The following is a 20,377-nucleotide window of genomic DNA, read 5'->3' as shown; positions in this document are numbered from 1 at the left end:
TTTGGTTAAGCCCTTTCACTTGAACTTGTCATTTTGGGATAAAGACTGCATACCCCCTCCCCACCCAGGAAATATACCTCTGAATATAACCTTATATTGTCTTTTAATATTAATTCCCTTGTGTTGCAAGAAGAAATTTTTACTAATCAGTTGAATGAAGCCGTATGAGTGTCATGTACATTGTACATGAAGTTACTACACTTTGATCTTAGCCAAAAGGCTGAGAAGCGATCGTTGACTGGAGCCGTATGAGTGTCATGTACATGGAGTTACATACAATGGGCTAATTAAAAGTCTGATTTCATTCTTTTTACTTGAGAGTTGTTACTTTAGAGTTGAAAACAAAACAATCAAAAATTGATTGACATTTGCAGTGGTGTCAGAGACAGGGATGCTGTGGATGCCCAGGGTACTTTATGGAATGGGTATGAGCACCCAGAGGAATGATTCAGAAATCAAAATTTCATACTTAAAGATCAAGACAAGAACCCACAAGTTCCAAACACTCCCGGCATCATTGGCCAGTCAAAGATGCCGACATTGAGGGAGGGGAAATCTTCATTCATTCCCTATATAAGGGACTTAACCCCGCACTCAGGAGGCAAAATGGTGCATTGTATTATATATTGATGAGTTATTGAAGTTGGGGAGGGCTCAAATGGCATCAGGCCCCAGTTTCTGGTGCCTATGGTCGGAGTGTTTGAGTATTCTTTCGGTGTGATAATACAAAGGGATTTGAAATGTACATTGCATTGCAAAAAATAATTTGAAAATAAGACTTTTCGCAGCTGTTACACATAAAACTTAAGATACATTGTCGATAAAAAATTCCTCAAAGATATATTCTCTGCATGGATATATTCAATGGTGAATTACGGAAATTGTGCTGGGAGGGGGGGCCCGCATTGATTGCAATTTATTATCTCGATGTGCTCCCCCGACGCCCCTCTCTGCAAGAAATGGAAATCCCAGCGGGAAGCGTGGCCTATACGATGGAAACTAAATTTTCAAAATTTATTTGATCTCAATTTATCACCTTGGTTTGCTCCCCAACGCCCTTCACCGCGAGAAATGGAAATCCTGACAGAAATAGGGCTTATATGGTGAAAATTTATTGCATCCCAATTTATTATCTCTGTGTATGTTCCAATGTCCTTCGATGACTTCAATGAAAACTTTCCTTCATTTGTTAAGACTTAAAACAGAGGTGGGAAGGGGGAACATTTCCAATAAATGAGAAAAAAAAATTAGTTCCATTTTTTACGCCTAAAGCAACTACCCTATTTATACAAGTAAGATCATGACAAACATATGAATTTTAAAGCAATTCAAATTTGTCATGGCAAAATGACTTCACTACAACTTTGTACAGCGACGAAATGAGTCTGTGAAAAAATTTGTATAGTGACAAGTTTGTCGCACAACGAATTGACGCTACGACAAATTGAACATGATGACTTGCCCCGCGACGAATTGACCTAGACCCCTTCAACCTTGATGTGTCAGCAGTTGCACATGCAACTTTTTCCCTACACAGTGGGCATAATTAGTAAAAATGAATTGTCGAAAATGGGTACAGTCAAGTATCCAAGTATCCATAATTGGGACAACTTTGAACTTTGCACTGAAAAATCAACCCTTCAATGAAACCTTAAAAAAAATACATATATTCTGAAGGGTGTCTAGGTTCTTTGTACTGATAATTTGATAATTTTATGTTTACATTTAGTATCTAAAAAAATGAAATGATGTTTATCCCAAGTTTTAGGGTACAGTACAGTTCTTTTGTGTTGTGTCATGTTTAAGTGTATTAGTTTAAACTTGGGACAGGTTAAATCTTTTTTTTTTCTTTAAAGTACCGAGACAATATCAGACTGTAAACAGTTCAGAAATCATTTTATGCATCAAAAATCACATAGTGAGTTTTTATGTAAGGAAATATCACATCACAGCCTACATTCAAAAAAAGAACAAATGAACTTGGGAAGTATGAAACTTACTAAAACTTGAAGAATGATGTGTGTAGCGACTTTGGCTGACACAAACAAAGATCAAAACATTGAAATGTTTGAAAAGCTAGAAGAGAGAGAGACAAAATCGTAGCAATCTCTGTGGATGTTAAGAGGTTTTACGATTCTCTTTATCTTATTTATTTAAACATCAATGTCATTCATTAACATCAAGAAGTGAGAACATATTTGTTTCATACATGTAAGTTCTCATAAAACTGACTGTGGACAGCTGCCTATCTGAACTAGCAACAAAAAGTTTACACCAAAGAATTGGATTATACCCTATGTACTGCATGTAAATATTTGAAAATATAACAATGACAATGCATTTTCTAACTTGGGACTACAGTGTGTAACGTGGGACAGTGTTTCAAATTTAGACAAATTTGATTTTTTTTTTTTTTTCCTGCTCAAGCTGAGCTGTACTTAACAATAAACTGTCAGTATTTGATTAGGAGATCTATTTTCCGTCTCATCTTGTCAGAGTTTGTGCTGAACAGAATGGTGGTGTCAATTCTAAAAGTGTCCGGTCTGTATGCCCTTAGTGTCGGGTCAGGAGGTGTGGCCCAAGCTTAACAATAATGGTGATTAAAAAAAAGATTGAATTGGCATTCTGTAAGAAAGACTCACCTAATAATGCCCTAAATCAGAGAAAGTCCCCCCCCCCCCCCCCATGTCTAAACGTAACTGTGGTGCAAACCTTAGTAGTTCACTGAAAAAAAAAAAAAAAAAACTTAGATATTCAGAAAAAAACATGGAAAACTTTTTCTCAATCCAAAACATGTTCTACACTATTGAAACTATCATGAAATGTTAACACAATAACAAAACAACGTGATGGCCTGCTTTAAACATAACCTGCAACAACCATCACAGCTACCAACTTATTAAAACAAAAAGTTCAAAACTGTCCGAAGTAAGGCTGCTGTCCCGAGTATGGAAACTGACTTTACTTCATTACTATAATATCATATTGCAGTTATTCCCAAGTACCCGGATGCCTGCTGGTAAAGAGTTGAGAACTACTGGTCTATAAATGGTGACGTCACATCAAGTTTTTTGGGTGCTGTTCTTGTTTTAAAGATTTTTATGTCTGAACAGTTATAATGATTAATATTTTAATTTAATATTTCTTTTTCCACAACACATAAGTTCTTTAACTGATACTTTGAAGAAGTATTTATGTTCGCAAGGGATAGGGGTTCAGCAGCCACTTCCCCCAAAGCCAAGTTGTTTTTTTGTTTGTTCGTTTTTTTTCTTCATTCACACCCAAATAGAAAACAAAATTACACAAGGGTTTTTTTTTTATTTTTATGCTAACAGAAATCAACCCAAACAACAGCTAAATAGAACAATTAATTTTCTGGCTAGAGGTCATGACACATAGGTTAATCCTTGCTCTAGTGTACAAAAAGTTGACATGCATTTGAAGGAATAAAAAAGATGGCAACCTCACACAAAAAAAATCCTGATGCCTGTGGAAGCAAGATAATAAGCTCTATATGATTTTTTTAAAGATATTTTCAAAAAGATCTAGGATTTATTAAATAATTATCTATTTAAAATGTTAGAAGCACCATTTCATGTTTCTAGAAGACATCTTAATGGTAAATGATTGTTGTGCAGAATGATAAAACTCATTTGTTCATTTACCTCCACACATGTTTTCCTGCCTAAATCTGTCTGAATCCTTTCATTAAGCCACTGTTCTTGCTTCATATGCATTTTATGTATTTAAAATTCTCAAATATTATTTATGGATGAAATAGTTATTTCAAGCTTCTAAAGTCCTTTTTTTTTCAGTCTGGACCAACAAATCTTTCTGACAGTTTATTAAGGAACCGTGTTTCACAGTCCAGTTCTTCTGGACAACAAGTATCAGCAGCCCAACCCATAGGTAAGCTACTTTCTCTTTCATTTCAAATACAGTCAAACCTCTCTATTTTGAAACTGGCTGGGCAGAAAAAAGTTTGGAGACAAACAGTTTTCGAGAAGGGGAGTTTTCTGCATAAAAAAGGAAAAACACTCCAAAAATGGAATTTTCAATTGTGAATAACTAAAATACTGTGTACTATATTTTACTGCACACTAATGAAATTATTAGCATTACAATTTTTTTCTCTACTGAAAGCACGTCAAGATTCTGTTTCTCTGCCATGTGTCCACCTGACACAAACGAATAGCTAAACACCATTCATCTATGGCTGTATGTGGCATCACATTCTTTTTTCAATGTAAACCCCTATTCATAAGCAGATACAGGCTCTTCGAGCGGGAGATGAATAGACAATAGTCCACCTCTAACCTCCCACCCATGCCCTACACTTTTTGAGTGAAATGTCTCCTCCCCCTTCCCCACATCAATCGTAGTATCTGCCTATGATTCACAAGATCTATTAGCACAGTGGGTTGTAATAAGAATAATCCTTTCTTATCAGTTTCTTTCACCTTTGGAAAAGAAACAAGATTCGCGGGAAACAAAAAGGATTTCTTTATACAAAAAATTGACACGTTTTTAAGACAAATAAAATTTAATTGGTCGAATGGTCGACGTGTTTCGGCTCGACCAATTAAATTTTGTCTTAAAAACGTGTCAATTTTTTGTATAAATTAAAACCAGGCAAAGTTCTAATTTTTGTGATAAACAGGATTTCAGTGTTTTCATTTTACTGTCATTGTGGCTTTGCCTTCAATATAGTTTTTCAAAAATTACTTCAAAACAAAGAGGTGAAAATGCATTGATTTAGTACAGTAAATGCAGGATTTTTTCCTTTTTTGAGGTATATAGTTTTCGAGAAAGAGAGGTTTGACTGTGTTCAAACTTCATGTGTGTCCATTAGTTTTTAGTTATGAAACTCAAGGTTCACCAAATATATGTGTCAAAATCAGTTGAAACTTTTTAATTAATCTTGAATATTTATATATTGAAAGGCAATTGTTTTTCTATCAAGGAAGTTGCCTCATATACAAATGCAAACTTTGACTACAATAGGGAAATTGCTGTGGTGGCTAAAAAAAAGGTTTGCATCTTGAAATTGCTTGATGACATATATTTTGGAATAAATCTACAGTTCACATATTCATAGTATAAAAACAGTCTGTGATATCCACTCCATCGTCGCTACAGTGGTGATCAGCTAAAGTTGGTTTTCTGTGGTTCTCCCAACTTCGAGGTGCAAATGCAAGCCAATCTCCCAGTTAAAAAGTCTCGCCAACTGAGCGCAACAGGCCTACAACAATACAATCATTACACTTTGCTCATAGTTAGAAAAATTGATGGCAGCATTACACATAACAAGCAGTACACTGAAATGAACTTCACATTAGGTTCACAACACGTACATGCATATTCCAGCATGTACTTCATGTTCCAGAATGTTTCAATTTGTTAGAAGATCCATGGAAGAATGTGGACGAGGTGCATGTATGGTTTAGTAGCAGGACTGGCAGGTTTTTGAGTCATGGTAGTTTTTGACACATGTCAAAAACTGTCAAAAACCTCAAATATTGCTTTTCAGTAAATAAATTCTGTTTGAAGATACACACATTGATTGCATGTGATGTTTAAAGTGACTATGTTATAGAAATAATAAAAAATTCTTAATATGATGTAAAATAATTTTCTGCTGTCTACAGAATCATTTTGGACAAGATATCTGTATTTTTTTCTTATAAAATATAGAATTTCAATAGAGCATAGCATAAATGCTGAAGGGAAAAACCATGGAATGATTTGATATTCTTCATTTCACGATGAGATTCTCAACCGTCCAAAATTTCTTCAAGTGCTTGTATATGTATATTGATATAAACCATCTGCTGTACTCTTTTCATAACATATAGGTGTTTAAAAGTTCTTTTACACCAAAAATGTAACGTTGATTTTTGTTATTATTAAATTATCTAGATAATCACTGATACCTGAAACAATACCTTTATTGTGCGTAACATGAGAATGTATCTAGCAATCAAAATACTAGATTGTTGGACCATATGATGTTTAAGAAACTCCTATAACTTATTTTAAGCACAATAGTAAGAAGGACTAAGTTTGACTATTATATGGTATATTTATTCATTTATAATGCAATGGTTTTCCAATTGAAGATGTATCTAAACGTGCTTTGGATATCAAGTGCAGCCAGCTCTGCTTTGATTGAAAATACTCTTTAATACTCTGTATTTATACAACGTAGGCCAATAAAACTTTTATGTGGTAATAAATGAGTTTAATTAGTGCAGTAACAGATGCTGCTCGAGAACTTTCAATATGGAATAAAATTTTGAGCAGATCAGAAAATTTAAAATATCAAAATAAATATTTTATTATTCAGTAACTATACGGTAATTAAAAATATAAAACACTTTAATCTGCATAAAAGTTATTTTTTGTTATTTAAAATATCTATCAGGTTAAAAAAAGAATTATTTGACAACAATGACAATAAATTTTTTACTGTTTTATTACGCAAATAAATAAGTTTTTGTTGGTTTTTGAAGCCATAAACCTAATGCTGATGCACTATCACACATATTTTGAATAAACAGCTCTATTTCACTCAGTAAATTGAACGCAGGTAATCAGTAGTTCAGATAAAATGAACCACAAAATGGCATATAATCTGTTCTAGACTCTTTTGTATGTCAAAAAAAACAAAATTTCAAATTGTAATCAATATTTTGTTTTAATAGTTATAATAAATTAGTGTTTAAAAATAAAACTTAATATATATAAAAAAGATAAGTTTCTCATGTTATTAACCTATTGTGTTCAAAATATTATTCAAAAACATTAATTTAGGTTTTTGAAGGTTTAAACCAGTTTTTGACGCCAAAAAATCCAACCCTGTTTAGTAGTAATCTCTGATATCTCCAATCTAATTCTTGGAATTTGTTTTTTACAGCTAACTGTTTTTAGCAAGAAATATATAAAAATTTATTCACCCTCTCAACTTAGCATAAAAATTATATTTTAAAATCTTACATAGTCTTATAGTTAATATTTTTACTGTAGGTATGCCAGCAGACTCATTATCAGGTCTGAAAGATAAAGTGAAAGAAAATGAGAAAAATGAATTAAGTAGAGGTAAAGCAGCCACACCTAATACTAGTTCAACTCCAACTGTAGGAACTCCAAATGCAAACAGCCTATCAGGCACACCTCCTGTGTCTTCACCCACATCAACTTCATCCACAAGTACAACAACAAATTTAGGAGCTTCAGCAAAGGGTACTAAGAGATCACGATCTAGGTTGTAAGTATTTTTTCCAATGTACCTAAAGATAATTACAGTGGAACCTCATTTATACGATGTTCAAGAGGCTGGGTCAAAACATCGTATTTATGTATAAATTGCACAACTGACACTTTAAAAAATTACCCCCTCCCCAACAGACATACAAAATACATAGCTGCCAAGTCTCCAGAATTTTAGCTTTATCTCTCGACCGGGACAAAAAATCTTTTGCCTCTGTTCTTTTCCCCCGTTCAAAATGACGTCACACGTCATAAATGGGAATAGTGGGAAATTTCTTTTTAAGGAAGTTTTACAAACCCTCTGATGGTGACAAGAAAATTTGTCTTATCTTGCAGCAGGGGTGCAAGAGCTGCGCCAAACTGCACCGAAACGGTTCTCTTGCTACATGGTGCGCCAAATCCCTGCGCATTTGTGCCAATTCTTGTTTGTGGTTCGCGGAGGTACCACTAATGCACAGTAGTGCGTCAAATACCCGGAATTTAGGAAAAAAGAAGCATGATAATTTTGTTCACGGGACGCGTTCTTTCCGAGACACAGAAAAAGATACGGGTGGTGAAACTTCAATTTTTTTTTTCACTTCCCACCATCTACCAAAATCGCGTTATCTCGTGACCTTGGAAAGTAGTTCTACTACCTTGAAGTATAAAATAAAGTCCTATACTGTTATTGGTTAACTGACGGGTTATCAAAGTCCCTGAATAAATATGCTGAATTTTCCGATTTTGGAGACCGTTTTTTCTCCTGCGGGTTATATACTGAAAATAACGGTAATTTCGCGGCTGCCAACCTGCATTCAAAGACGGCATACATCGAAAAGGGGATTGGTTTACTCGTTTAAATTACCGACATTTTTCGAAGATCATTGGAAAAAAATGGGATATGTAAAAACTCCAGCTAAAATATTCATAGTTTTGTCATCTAGCTACTATGCGGTCGTGTGGTTATCGTCGGCGGTTGCCGATCGTGACAATTTCACATTGCGAAAATCCGGATTTGGTGAACAGGGGCAGCTCAAGGAAAAATATTTCTACCCATGTGGAATCTATTTTTGGTGCTACTGACAGTGTTTTTTTTTTTTTTTGGTCAACAAAGCTTTTTTAACCCTTTCAACTCCATTTGGCACCCCTCCTAGAGCGGCGCAGAATATGGCCGCATGGTCCACCTCTGCATTGGGGGGGGGGCATGCTCTTAACAATAGTCAAAGGAAGGAGTTTGAACTAGGAGCATGTGCTCATTTTACATAACTTCTGTGAGATACCTTTTTTATATTAATGTCCTACCTTTCCAAAACATGTTGTTGGAGAGAATGAAACGTTTGCACTGTTTCTTGTTTTTTGCAGTCCCTCTCATGCATTGCTGGGATGGTACATTACTCCCTCACATATTGCTGGGATGTTGCTTAACATTGTATCACCAACAGAACTATGAATTATGTGTGATGAATGGGTTGCACTACAATGCAAAGAATTACAAGAAGTGAAATTAGTTCAGAGAATAGATAGATATTGGGCAGACATATTCAAACTTTGTAACCTTGAAAGCAGCCCAAAGTTCAAAATTTTGCCAGTTTTGGTGAAGGCTTTATCTTTAGCACATGGTAACGCAGACAGTGAAAGAGAGTTCATTGTTATTAAATAAATAAAAGTCTGTTCTAACATTGAAAAATCTGTCCATCCAATGCTTTAATGGAATAAGACACAAAATCTTAAGTTCAAGGGCATGAAAAATTTGAAAAAAATTGTCATTGAGATGCGGAACTTCTGAAAGTGACTCGTGATTCGTAATCGATTAACATGCTATTAGGTTGAGAAATTGTTTAAGTAAATAAGGTATTTTTTTTATATATTTTTCTCGTTTTTTGCATTTTGCTTTTAAATTTAATAATTCCTTTAAATTCTGTGAGAAGCTAATTTTTTTTTTTCACGGAAACCCTTATTATATTCTGCACTCATTTTTTTTTTCTATATCAGCATGAATACGATTTTTGTGTTCCAGGAGCAGAAATTCTTGCTGCCTAGGTTTTTAGTATGCATGTTACTTAATTTGAAAAGAGTCTAATAATTTTTATTCGTCATTTCAGTAATGCATGTTTTAGTAGTGACATAAGATAATTCAGAAAAAATTTAAATGGATTTTAATTTGTGAAGGAAAATTTATTTAGAATTATTTGTTTCAACCATTTTTGCCAAAACTTTTGGCATTTCACAGAAAAATTACTCATATTGCAGATATAGTTCGTTTTTAGTTCTGCTCCATTTTAAAAATTTCTGCTCCAAAAATGAAATTTGCTGCTCCGAAATAGATGAGGGGCGCTTGCATCCCTGGTGCAGGGAAATAGCTTAGCAGCCAATAGCCGTCCTGGATAATAATTGAAGATTATAGTGACGTGCATGTGGTCAAAACTTCCTCTTTTTTGACGTTACGTACGTGGGATAACAAAACATGAATACTGATAAGCAAAGAAATATTTAATTTTTAAGATACTTATTTCGTTGAATTTCCTTTCATCAATTGTTCCAGGAAAGGGCAACTTTTTATTTTTATACCAGTTGTGTTACAGGCATAAACATCAGTCATGGTGGAAAGACTGACATCATCACCCACGTGAAATCAAAAAACATCAAGCATCGCAAAAAGTCAGTGTTCTTCAAAAATTGACGCTTTTTCCCTTCATCTTCCGATGATTTTGGGGTCAGTCGCCCAGAATGTTTGTTCACATCGTTTCTGATTAAACACAATATATATATTTTAGATCACCATTAAAGTTTTAGCCTGTAATTTTGCTTGTTTTTGCGTAGGGATTTTATTCCCTATGCTTTAACTTTCATGTGTGGAAAATCCCTATTTTATATAGAAAAATCCCTTTCGTATTTATTAGGGAGTGGTTTTAGTATAAAATGAGGGTTCACGCGAAAATCTCCCTAATTTTCATTTTCAAAAGTTGGCAGCTATGAAAATAATATAAAATTCAACATGTTTTAATTTTAATTGTATCTCAAACTCTGTATTGAATTCTAATATCACAATTCATATCATAAAGAAATAAAATTAGCAGAACATTACCTTTGCTTAGAAAAATTATCCATCTTGCACTCTAATCTTTTTAGCAATGAATGATCTGCAGCCAGCAGCTTGGTCTTCGATTTTATTTCTCTGTTTAATAATTATTTTCAAAGTTAACACTGGGTTATTCAATTGTTTTGCACGATCAACTTTCATTATTAATTTTAAATTCTTGTTGAATTCTTCCAAAATTCCTGGTTTATCTCTTTGAGAAAGCATTTTCTCGACATTACAGAAGGTAAATTTGACACAGCTAATGAGCAAAGCACCACAACAAAAAAAATATTCCATTGGAAATTATTGAAAGAACCATTATTAGTGTGTGTGTGTGTATGTGTGAACCATACTGTGTGTGTGTGTCCATATATTTATCTTATAGTTAGACTCGTACCCCCAAATGCTTAAAATATACTTTCTCACCCTCTGGGAATAACGCTGAAAACATCGAGAGGAATAATTCTGGAAGGACATATGGCCATCTTTCAAACGATTCAAAACCATTTCTTTGGGTCTCCCTATGAGTCAAAGTGAAAAATCAAATAATTGAGGTTTTGTATTGAATAAATGAATTATTTTTACATTAAAGTGTATAGGAATCAATTGCAACCAAGGCCAAACATAGTATAAATGTGAGAGCCATATAACTGAGGTGAAACAAGGTTCCACTATATTTAAAGCTTTTTGTATGTGACATGGTTTGTGAAATGTGTTGTGTTTCTTAGCAAATTTAAAAGCATGGTTCCCCCCCCCCCTTGTAGTTTCTTTAATGTGTATGTTTGAAAGGCTAAAGTTGTAGAGTTTGATAATTTTTTAATTTTGTTTCAATCTAAATGAGAACCCAAGGTTGATAGTACTTTACAATGAAACCTAGTTTTAACAGCATTCACACAAAGGACTGCAAAATTTTGTCATTAAAACCAAAGTTTAGATTCTTGACATACTTTTTTTTTAAATCAGATGTTATTATGAGAAATGGTTATTTGACCCTAATATGAATAATGCAGAAATGAATAAAGCTTTCACCAAATTAGGTGTTTGTATGCAGTGAAGCAGGACCATCTATTATCCAAGGTGTTATGATAGCCATTGGGTTTGTACTTATAAAGAGTAATTTTCAGTTGTGAGAAAAAAATATTCCATTTTTTTCTCTTCCCAAGTGATGTACTATTTATTTTACATAATATTGAATTGGAAAAGTCTCACATGCTTGTACAATATATGTAGGTTGAAATTAATGACCAAGAATTTTTTACAAATCAGTATTCATTATTGTTATAAAAAAAAATACCTCGTCCTAAGGCTCCTGGATTACCAAGCAGACTCGTATATCAATATCGTCATTCTCCATCTTATAGTGGCAAAATCAATTTTCTCTTCGAAGTGACACTTAATCGTCCAAAAATGTCATTAGGGGTCATTCAGGGGTCATCCAGCCAAAATTTAGGTCAATTTTCCATACCCTTCACAAAATAAAAATTTACACAACCATAACTAAGCATTTCATTTCTTTTCTGAATTGGCTAGATTGTTTGCTTTCACAAAATTAATTACCATTTTCACAAAAGCAGCACCCTTAAAAAAGTCTGGACAGACCCTGCATAGAGAACAGTTGTTGGCTGTACCTAATATTATTACACTTTGTGCAAATATGGCGGATGAGACAGTCTGGGGTTTCCAGGAGATCTACCTCATTTTAATCTATTCAGTTAACACTATTTTGTGATGCCATTAGCAGACATCTTGTAACTGTAAGTGGCCATTGCAATATGGTTGACACTGATGTTTTGTTTAAAGAGGAAATTTCAGAAAAAAAAATTCAAAAAAGATTTCAGTGTGCATATAGAGATTAATGCATAGAAACACTAACATCAAATATCGGGGTGTTGTGGAAGACACCCTCATGCATGCAGCACCAACCCAGCAAGGTGGTAAGGGTTGATGTATGATCACAAAGAAAGAGGTATCACAGAAAACCGTGCAACTTTGTGTTCATGAAGCTAGGACAGAATTTTACAGAAAGGATATCTTCAAGCTAGTGTGACAATGCCACAGATATGATGTATGATGATCATAATCTGTGGATTAAACATTAAAAACCATCTGTATTGAGATCCACTCAATACAGATGGTAGAGGTTTGGATAGCAATAAGTATTTTAAAAATTTAATTTTCCAAAATTTTTATAGATAGCATATAGATGAACGAATAGAAAAATAGACATTTTGTCTACTAAAACAAGATCAATGATCCCTTTGATTTCTTAAGATTTCATTATTTATAAATGAAATATGCATTAGATTCATACTTTGCTGATGATTGACAGCAAATTTTATTTTTATCTACTACAGTAGCTCTGGGGATGAGGATGAAATTCCTGAAATCAAAGCCGAAAAAGACAAAGAAAGGAGACAAGCCAACAATGCCAGGGAAAGGTAAATACTTCAGTTTTGTTTTATTAATAATTCACCATTCGGATGTATATAATTTTACTTTAAGCCCTCCATAGCTGTTTTTATTTTGCTTATTATTCTTTATTTCTGAAAATTAAATGCAAGAAACTCGTGAATGCCCAGGTGTTTTAGCACTTGTCAGAAACAGTTGTGAACTTGTCAGAAATAGTTAAACCTTTGACTGTGTGAATAGTTTGAGCAATACCTCTCTCTGTGGGAGCAAAATTTTTTTCCCCTTTTTTTCAATTTTCTGTTGTAAAAGATAAATGGCAATATCCCTCTGACATTGCAAATTCTATGCAATCAAAAAAAGGGTTGCTTATCAAACATAATCTGGGTTCGAACCCACTGCCACAGACACACTAATGATTGGAGACAGACACTTTAACACTGAACCATCCCATACAGTTCAAGTAAACCTGTCAGAGAATAGAAATATATATATATTTAAATACATAAATAAAACTAGAACATATAATGCATGGGCTATCTATACATCATTTTAAGAATTTTCATACTACGCTGATCATCTATAGATGATTAGAATTCTTTAATCCCTTGGCAGTGACTTTTGTTTCAGGAAAATGCAAAAAAAAAGGGAAATTTTTTTTCCCCCTTCTTGTGCGTTATATCAATAAAAAAACAGATGAATTCAAATTCGGCTCGGACGACACTGTCAAGGGGTTAAGGATTAATCAACCGTTATTTGAATTTATTTTTCAATTTTAATTTTAAATAAGAATTCAAATATATGGTTTATGCCATTTTCCTGGAATGCAGTGTTTTGGAAAGTGGTCTGCATTTTCATTAAGTGATGCTGAAATAGATCAGTACGGTGAAGAATATAGTTTCCCAAACTTTTTGTTCCATCGCCCCTTCTTAAAAAAAAAAAATTCTCATCGCCTCTCTAACTCAAGCCAACCCATAGGATCCTATACTAAATTTTTTCTTCTAATGCCCCTCCCTCCCGGACCATTCCGTTGCCCCCTTTGGGAAACACTGGTATAAAAAGTTAACCTAAAGAACAAGGTAAAAGAATTGTTTTTAAAAAGAAGGGTAGTATGAAAAGTTTTAGAGAATTTGGCCTGGGGCGAGTGTTTTTATTTCTTTTCCTACAATCTGTCGCATTTGTGCAACAACCTCATTGTAAAATATCTTATCTATAAATGAGGTGTTTTAGCACAGCCCATTCGGCTGTATGTTGGACATTGGAGCTCTTGAGATGAATTTTATTGCTGAATAATTTAGGTTCATTAACTGTAACATAGTTGTTACCATTTTTTAAAAATAGCAACTTGTTTGTCCTTTCTGTGCATAATGGTGCAATGGACGAATAGTTTTTGGGTATCACTGCTATAATGAAAGGGTCTAGCAAATCTTGTTTGGTCGACAAGCAAAGATCCATGAATAGTCAAGAAAAAGTCACAGAATTTTCCTTTTGGTATGTTGTAAACACATTTCACAATGTCAATACAGTGAAATCTGGATATAACGATGACCAAGAAAATATTGTTGTCGAGTGAATCATCATTATATCAAAAGGCAGCATTATTATCACATACAATCAAATTTATGCTGTTATTGAAATTTCTTCGAAATTCTCGTTATTGCCAATAGCAAATGCTGTTATAAGTGCTTTTTATTTACATAAAAAATTTTAATTATTAAAATTCAGTGCAAAAGATCTTAGATGCTCTCTGAAAAACAGGAGTTGAAAGATATACTGAAAGCTTTTCTTATCTCCACTAATTTTTCTCAGTGCTGCTTATATATCCCAGAAAATTTTTTACTGGAAATCATGGCAGTGTCTTCATTAGAGCTATTTGTGTTCAAAAATGAAAATGGGGAGAGGGTTGAGTAAACACAAACATTTTATTTTCTATGCTGTACATACATAGAACCCATAATTAACATTTGTTGATTATCTGTGACTTCAACAAGTGCACATGTTATTTTATGTGAAGGAATTCCCAGCTATCTTGCAAATAATAAGTTAAATGTTGCCAAAAATATACAGTTTTTTTTTATTGATGATATATTCAATGATATTTTTGGTCCTGTAAAAATTCATAAATTGAGTTTCACATTGCAGTTAAACCTCACCAAAATAAAACCGAAGAGCTCAAAACAATTTATTGAAATTCATGTTTACCAATAAAGTAGAAAAAAGCATTATAAGAGGGACTGAATCACATTGAATATGGCCTATAAGGAATAGAATGAACTTATTGAACTTACCTACGGAGACAGAGAATTGTTTGTTTTTTTTCTTTTACGAAATTTTGACTTTTAACATTTGACTGCTCAATTATCCATGAGTGAAAAAGGTGATATTGTAGCTGTATCATATGATATGACTTCTTAATTTATATACAGGTGCCCCTCACTTTACATGATTAATTGGTTCCACAAAACAATTACCTAAACAGCATTGAATTTAACAAAAGTAAGAAAGGGAAAAAGGAAGTTTCTTGTGGAATGTGAAAAAGGAACTTTCAGCTGAGAAAAATAAATTTGTAATGGATGTGATGAATGAACTGGCTCTGGGGAGTGTGGGTCTTTTCTCTCCTAAAAGAGCCTGATTAAAGTTAAGATTCAGGTGATGAACAGCTTTCTTCATCTCTATAATAGTTAATGTTGGTAGCTAGATAGATGATTTATCAATAAATATCTTTTAAACAAATTTTTTCCTTAACTAAAAAATAATGAGATAAAAAACGAAGATGGATTTTTTTGTGTAGTATAAGGGTTGAACTGTTCCCATTGCGGTGAACAGCTTGTCACAACCGGGATCTAAATGTGCATCACAAAGCAATCCAGTGCAATTAGAGTCAAGATTTAGAACTCATTACAATTTACTTTTATTTACAGAATTTAAACTTATTTAACTCTAGAATACTAACTCTACGCCTCAGAGACGTAGAGGTATAGGCAGTTTACATGCAGTTTTTATCAGCTTTTTTTAGTTAGTATTCTAGGGTTAATCTTAAAAAATGTTGACAAAATTTCATATTTCACCATAAGTCTTGCTCCTTTGATATGACAATCTGCAATTTCAATCCATGGAAAATCAGTCCTTCAAATTGTTCTTGCACTCACAAACTACGTCACCGACTTCCTTTACTTCTGTGGGCCTTAGAGGATGATCAAACTGCCAGAATCAAACTCTGGAACACATTGATGACAGTGGGTCAGACTCCCCAGGTTGAGTTGAAATACAACCGATGAAGTAAGCAACAGAGAAAAACTCGTAAGACCAAGTGAAGTTGAAATGCGCAGAAGTGATCTTGCTGTCATTCTATACATGGCTAGCTGCTGTCAAGGTGGCCAATCAGCATGATCAGGTTCCCCATTTGCATATAATCTATTATTCCGGAGCCGTCAGATGACAGAAACAGCGACAATGTCATGTTTTACTGTAAACATTGATGAGGTGTTTCCCGACAATGGTGCAATGCCATACCCGATTACTTCGGGTCGACCCCAGATGATGTGACTTGGTGTTTCAGGTGAAATTATTATTAGCAATATAAACATTAAATAAATAATGTTTATATGAAATGGAATGGTTCCTCTCTACTTGTCATGGGTTCGATCCATTACACCATCATCAGCACATTACATTTGCCCACGAGACTCTTGGACTCATACCTTTTCTATGCCAACTGATTGGACACCTCTGTTTCAACATGAGCAGTCAGCATGCTGTTTTGATGTAGGGAGGGAGGGAAAACATTTATTTCATTACAAGTATCTGCCATTGTAACACATGTTTTCATTGTCCATTTCAACGTGGCTGAAGCAGTATTATCGAAGCAACAAAGAAATTTTTTCACATGTTCATCTTTATTAGTTTGATAGATATGTTGCTAAAGAAACTAAGAAAGCATGGAAATGTTCTATAAGGCTTTTGTGAATGGCAGCAAATGCTGGGGAGAGTGTGCATAGATACTGATAATAATTTCTTGCAGATAGTTTCAGAACATTAGGGCAATGCTGCATGTGTTTAGGTTGCTCGTACAATAACAACTTTAAAGGTAGACACACACAAGTGATCCATTCAGCCCAAGGCTATTTCACTCGAGTTCATTTGGAACCGCCCATCATGAATAGATGCTTAGCAGACTGTTGAAGCCTCCCGATCATTTACGATGTAGCAGTAAAAAATAATTCTTACACATAGGGGGAGAGTGGGGAAAAAGAGGATACATAGTGCTTTTGAATTTATAAAACCAACAATTATGCTTGGAAATTTTTGAAAAAAAAATTCATATAATTGTATACTATTAATGTTCATAATGAACTTATTTTTTATTTTTAGTTAATTTAAAAAATATATTTTTCGGTGAAGAACAAAACGCCACTGAGTGGGGCAAGATGGGATCACTAGTGCGGAATGATGAGTCTAATCTCTTGGCATGATGCACAAAGATGAACTGATTCTACATCTTCATCACCTGCACATGTGCATTCCGCCCATCGTTTATTCTTCCAACACTGAATCCAGCCCTCAGCAGACTGTGATTGTAAATTACCACAGTAAAGACTCTCAGCATCAAAAGCCTCTAGTAAAAAAATCAAAGTGTGACCGTTTTCAGTCATTTCTTTTTTTAGTATTTATTTTTGCCATAAGTTCATTTTTGTGTGACTCTGTCAAAACTGCAGTGTTGCCGTGCTTTCTAATCCTCTTTTTCTTTAATGGAAACCCCTGTAACTAGGAATTGGTTGGATTTCTTCTGGTGCAGAACATTTGGAATTCTTTTTTTTTTTCCGTTACTTGCTGTGACATTGATAACAGCAGCAAGGTTAATGTGAGTGACAGCAGGGTAGCGGTGGTGGCTTACAGTGTGTCTGTAGTCTAAATAGGTGCAAAATCATGTTCACTAGAAACTTCTTGATTGACAGGCTAAATATTAGTCTTCTGAAATCCATTGCAGTTCTGAAATTTCATTGCAGTTGACATGGTAGCTGCTTTTACAAATGCATTCGTAAATGCAATTCCATACATTTTTGCAATCTGGTACACAGAAACTAAAAATCCTGAATTTGATCTTATCTAACTTGTAACATCCTGATCGTAATAACAAATTCAATTGCATTTTTCATTGATTCTGGATCCCACCCGCCTTGATCAGTCTTATTTTTATCTGTCCAAACCATCTCTGTTAATCTGCAAAGAAAAAAAGAACGACTAAGCAAGAGTGAATTAAGGTAGGTTACTATCTCCATCACTCCCCTCAAACTCCCATCATACCCACAGAAAAAAATGTTATCTTGCCCTGCCGATGCATTAATTTGTGATTAATGCTCGTTGTTGGTTAGGTTTTACCAAGAGTATTTATAAAGTATGTCAGTTATAATTTATTGTATTATGAAGTTTATTAGTATTATGAAGTTGGTATAAGTTACCTTTATTCAGCATAAAACTGAAATGACATGAGTGAACTATCCAAGAGAAATCAGACCACTTCTTTGAAAAACTTTTGCACAAGCCAAACGACTCAATCAAAATGACTGCTGCTTGCACAAAGGCTTTTTCTCCACCTCTATCACTAGTACCAACATCAGCTCGCTTGCAGCACCGAGTGCGCCAGCAGTTCAACTATTCCATCTTGCCCCACTCTACCCTACAGAGTTATAGAATATTTTGGAATTCCTAGCGACCTGGAGAGTCAGAGAAAATGTAAAATATTGGGCAAAAGTCAGTGAAATATGCAAATATTCAGGGGTGGGAACTCTGCGCCAATTGCGCCGCACTGCGCCAAAACTAATATCTTGCGCCATCCTGCTCCAATAGCGTATTTTCACATTTTTCTGCGCCAAATAGCGAATTTTGCTTCAGTATGCCCGGAATTTTGGAAAGGGCGCCAAAAAATTTTTGTTCCTGCTAGCCATGAAACGTTTCTTTGCGAGAAGAGCGTGTTTTATTCCACTATACTTAAACTATCGGCCCCTGATCGGGCTTTCCATCGCGAAACCCCGATATTGTCCGTGATCGTGGAACTGAAGATGGTTTGCAATGCCTTTCAGCTTTAAAGTGCAAATTCGAGTGTTTCCGTTAAAAAAAAAAAAAGTCGTCACTGGAAGCAGCAGAAATTACTGTAGTTGATTGTCATTGTGTTAAATCCCGATGTTTCGTGAAAAAAAATTTCATTCCGGGAGTAAAAAGCGCATGTCCGCCGAATTACGAATGTTAGTTTAGAAACTTTGCCGAATAACAAGCGTTAAATTGCTAATGTTGCCGAATAACGAGCATTAAATCGCCAATGTTGCCGAATAACGAGCGTTAAATCGTCAATATCGCCAAATAACAAGCGTTAAATCGCCAATCTCGCCAGATAATGAGTTCTGAATCGCCAAACATTGAGTTGATTCTTCCGAAATTCTCTCCCATTTTGCAACAATTTCTTTCCAAGTATAAAAAAATTAAAAACTTATAAAAATTTTTTAGCTCACTTGAAGTGCTGCTGTTCAAGGCAGCAAATAGTGTCGTCAGTAAGCAAAAATAATCTTAAATAGACAGGTGCAAAAAATTTTATGACAGCCGCTCTTTCAAACAAGGTGTCAAATGCCTAAAGCACCAAAAACAAAAATCAAGCTGACGAAAAGATGTTTGATAACAAAAGACATGCTGCAGTTTTATTTTGAAAAGGGTTGAGGGTTAACGAAAATATTCTTGTTAATTTCACTGCTCGCATTTATAAATATCTGCTCCAAATCTCGAATTTGCTGCTCCAAAACTGCTCCAAATCCTGAATTTTGCTGCTCCAAAGCTGCTCCGAAATAGACTTAGTCACTTCCCACCCTTGAATATTTGATAAAAGTCAGAAAAGATCATCAAAAGGAAGAAAACTAACTTGAAAAACAAAAATTTTCAATTTGTGATGTTAAGATTTTGAATTATATTTCTTTCCTCCGGAGATGAAAGAAATATACAAATTTTTGGTCAGGGAAATAATCAAGCAGATTTTGCTGGGAACCCTGTATTTTTTTTATTTGTAGAATTTAAAGGTAAATAACAAAAATTAATTTTATTGGTGTTAATTGGGTGTTTTTTTCAAGTTGCTTTAATATTTTCATGATACTTTAAAGTTTTAGTGTCGTTAGCTACTCCATACTTCACTGTGATTTACTGATCAGATCTGATTGTTTTTGTTACACACTGGTCTTTTTCTGTACATTAGGGCTAATTAGATTGGTACCTGCAGTTTATTGCGGAATCCAAACGGCAGCATTTGATATTATTTTTCATACATGTCTTGCTGAGGGGTTGGTGAGCTAATCCATCGATGGGTACTTCTTGTAATAGATTGATTATTTTTTATCCATTTTTCATAAACGTGTGAGACTTTCTGTTCCCTGGAGGAACCTTTTTTTTTGTTAAAATAGAAATAAATTTCCTTTTGTTGTTACATGAATTGTGAGCAGTCTACAGGCGCTGCATTCAAATGTGTCACTTCTAAGACTAATCTTGCATATACCTCATAGGGTTAACAAGGTTTGACTGTTTTTGTTTATAATTTTTCATTTAAAGTACTCAAAGCCTGAAATGCAGGCAATTCAAAGTGAATATAAACATCTCAATGTAGATAAA

The 20,377-nt window shown here is 34.3% G+C and overlaps 1 protein-coding gene across 8 annotated transcripts in view; it reads left to right on the top strand.

Annotated features, from left to right (window-relative positions):
* LOC149080092 (transcription factor 12-like) overlaps positions 1-20,377 on the top strand; it is a 165,408-nt gene that overhangs the window by 131,758 nt on the left and 13,273 nt on the right. For all 8 annotated transcript variants that reach the window (XM_089239081.1, XM_089239080.1, XM_089239083.1 and 5 more), the window contains 3 exons: positions 3,816-3,909; positions 7,027-7,267; positions 12,682-12,765. In XM_089239081.1, coding sequence (XP_089095207.1) covers positions 3,816-3,909; positions 7,027-7,267; positions 12,682-12,765 — 419 coding nt within the window. The remainder of the gene's footprint in view (positions 1-3,815; positions 3,910-7,026; positions 7,268-12,681; positions 12,766-20,377) is intronic.

Source organism: Pholcus phalangioides, unplaced genomic scaffold, assembly GCF_987345545.1.
Source record: "Pholcus phalangioides strain wild (caught in Gottingen) unplaced genomic scaffold, Ppha-v1.0 ptg000011l_1, whole genome shotgun sequence".
NCBI classification, from domain to species: Eukaryota; Metazoa; Arthropoda; class Arachnida; order Araneae; family Pholcidae; genus Pholcus; species Pholcus phalangioides.
Note: the sequence above shows the minus strand (reverse complement) of the source record. Positions and strands in the feature narration are given on the sequence as shown.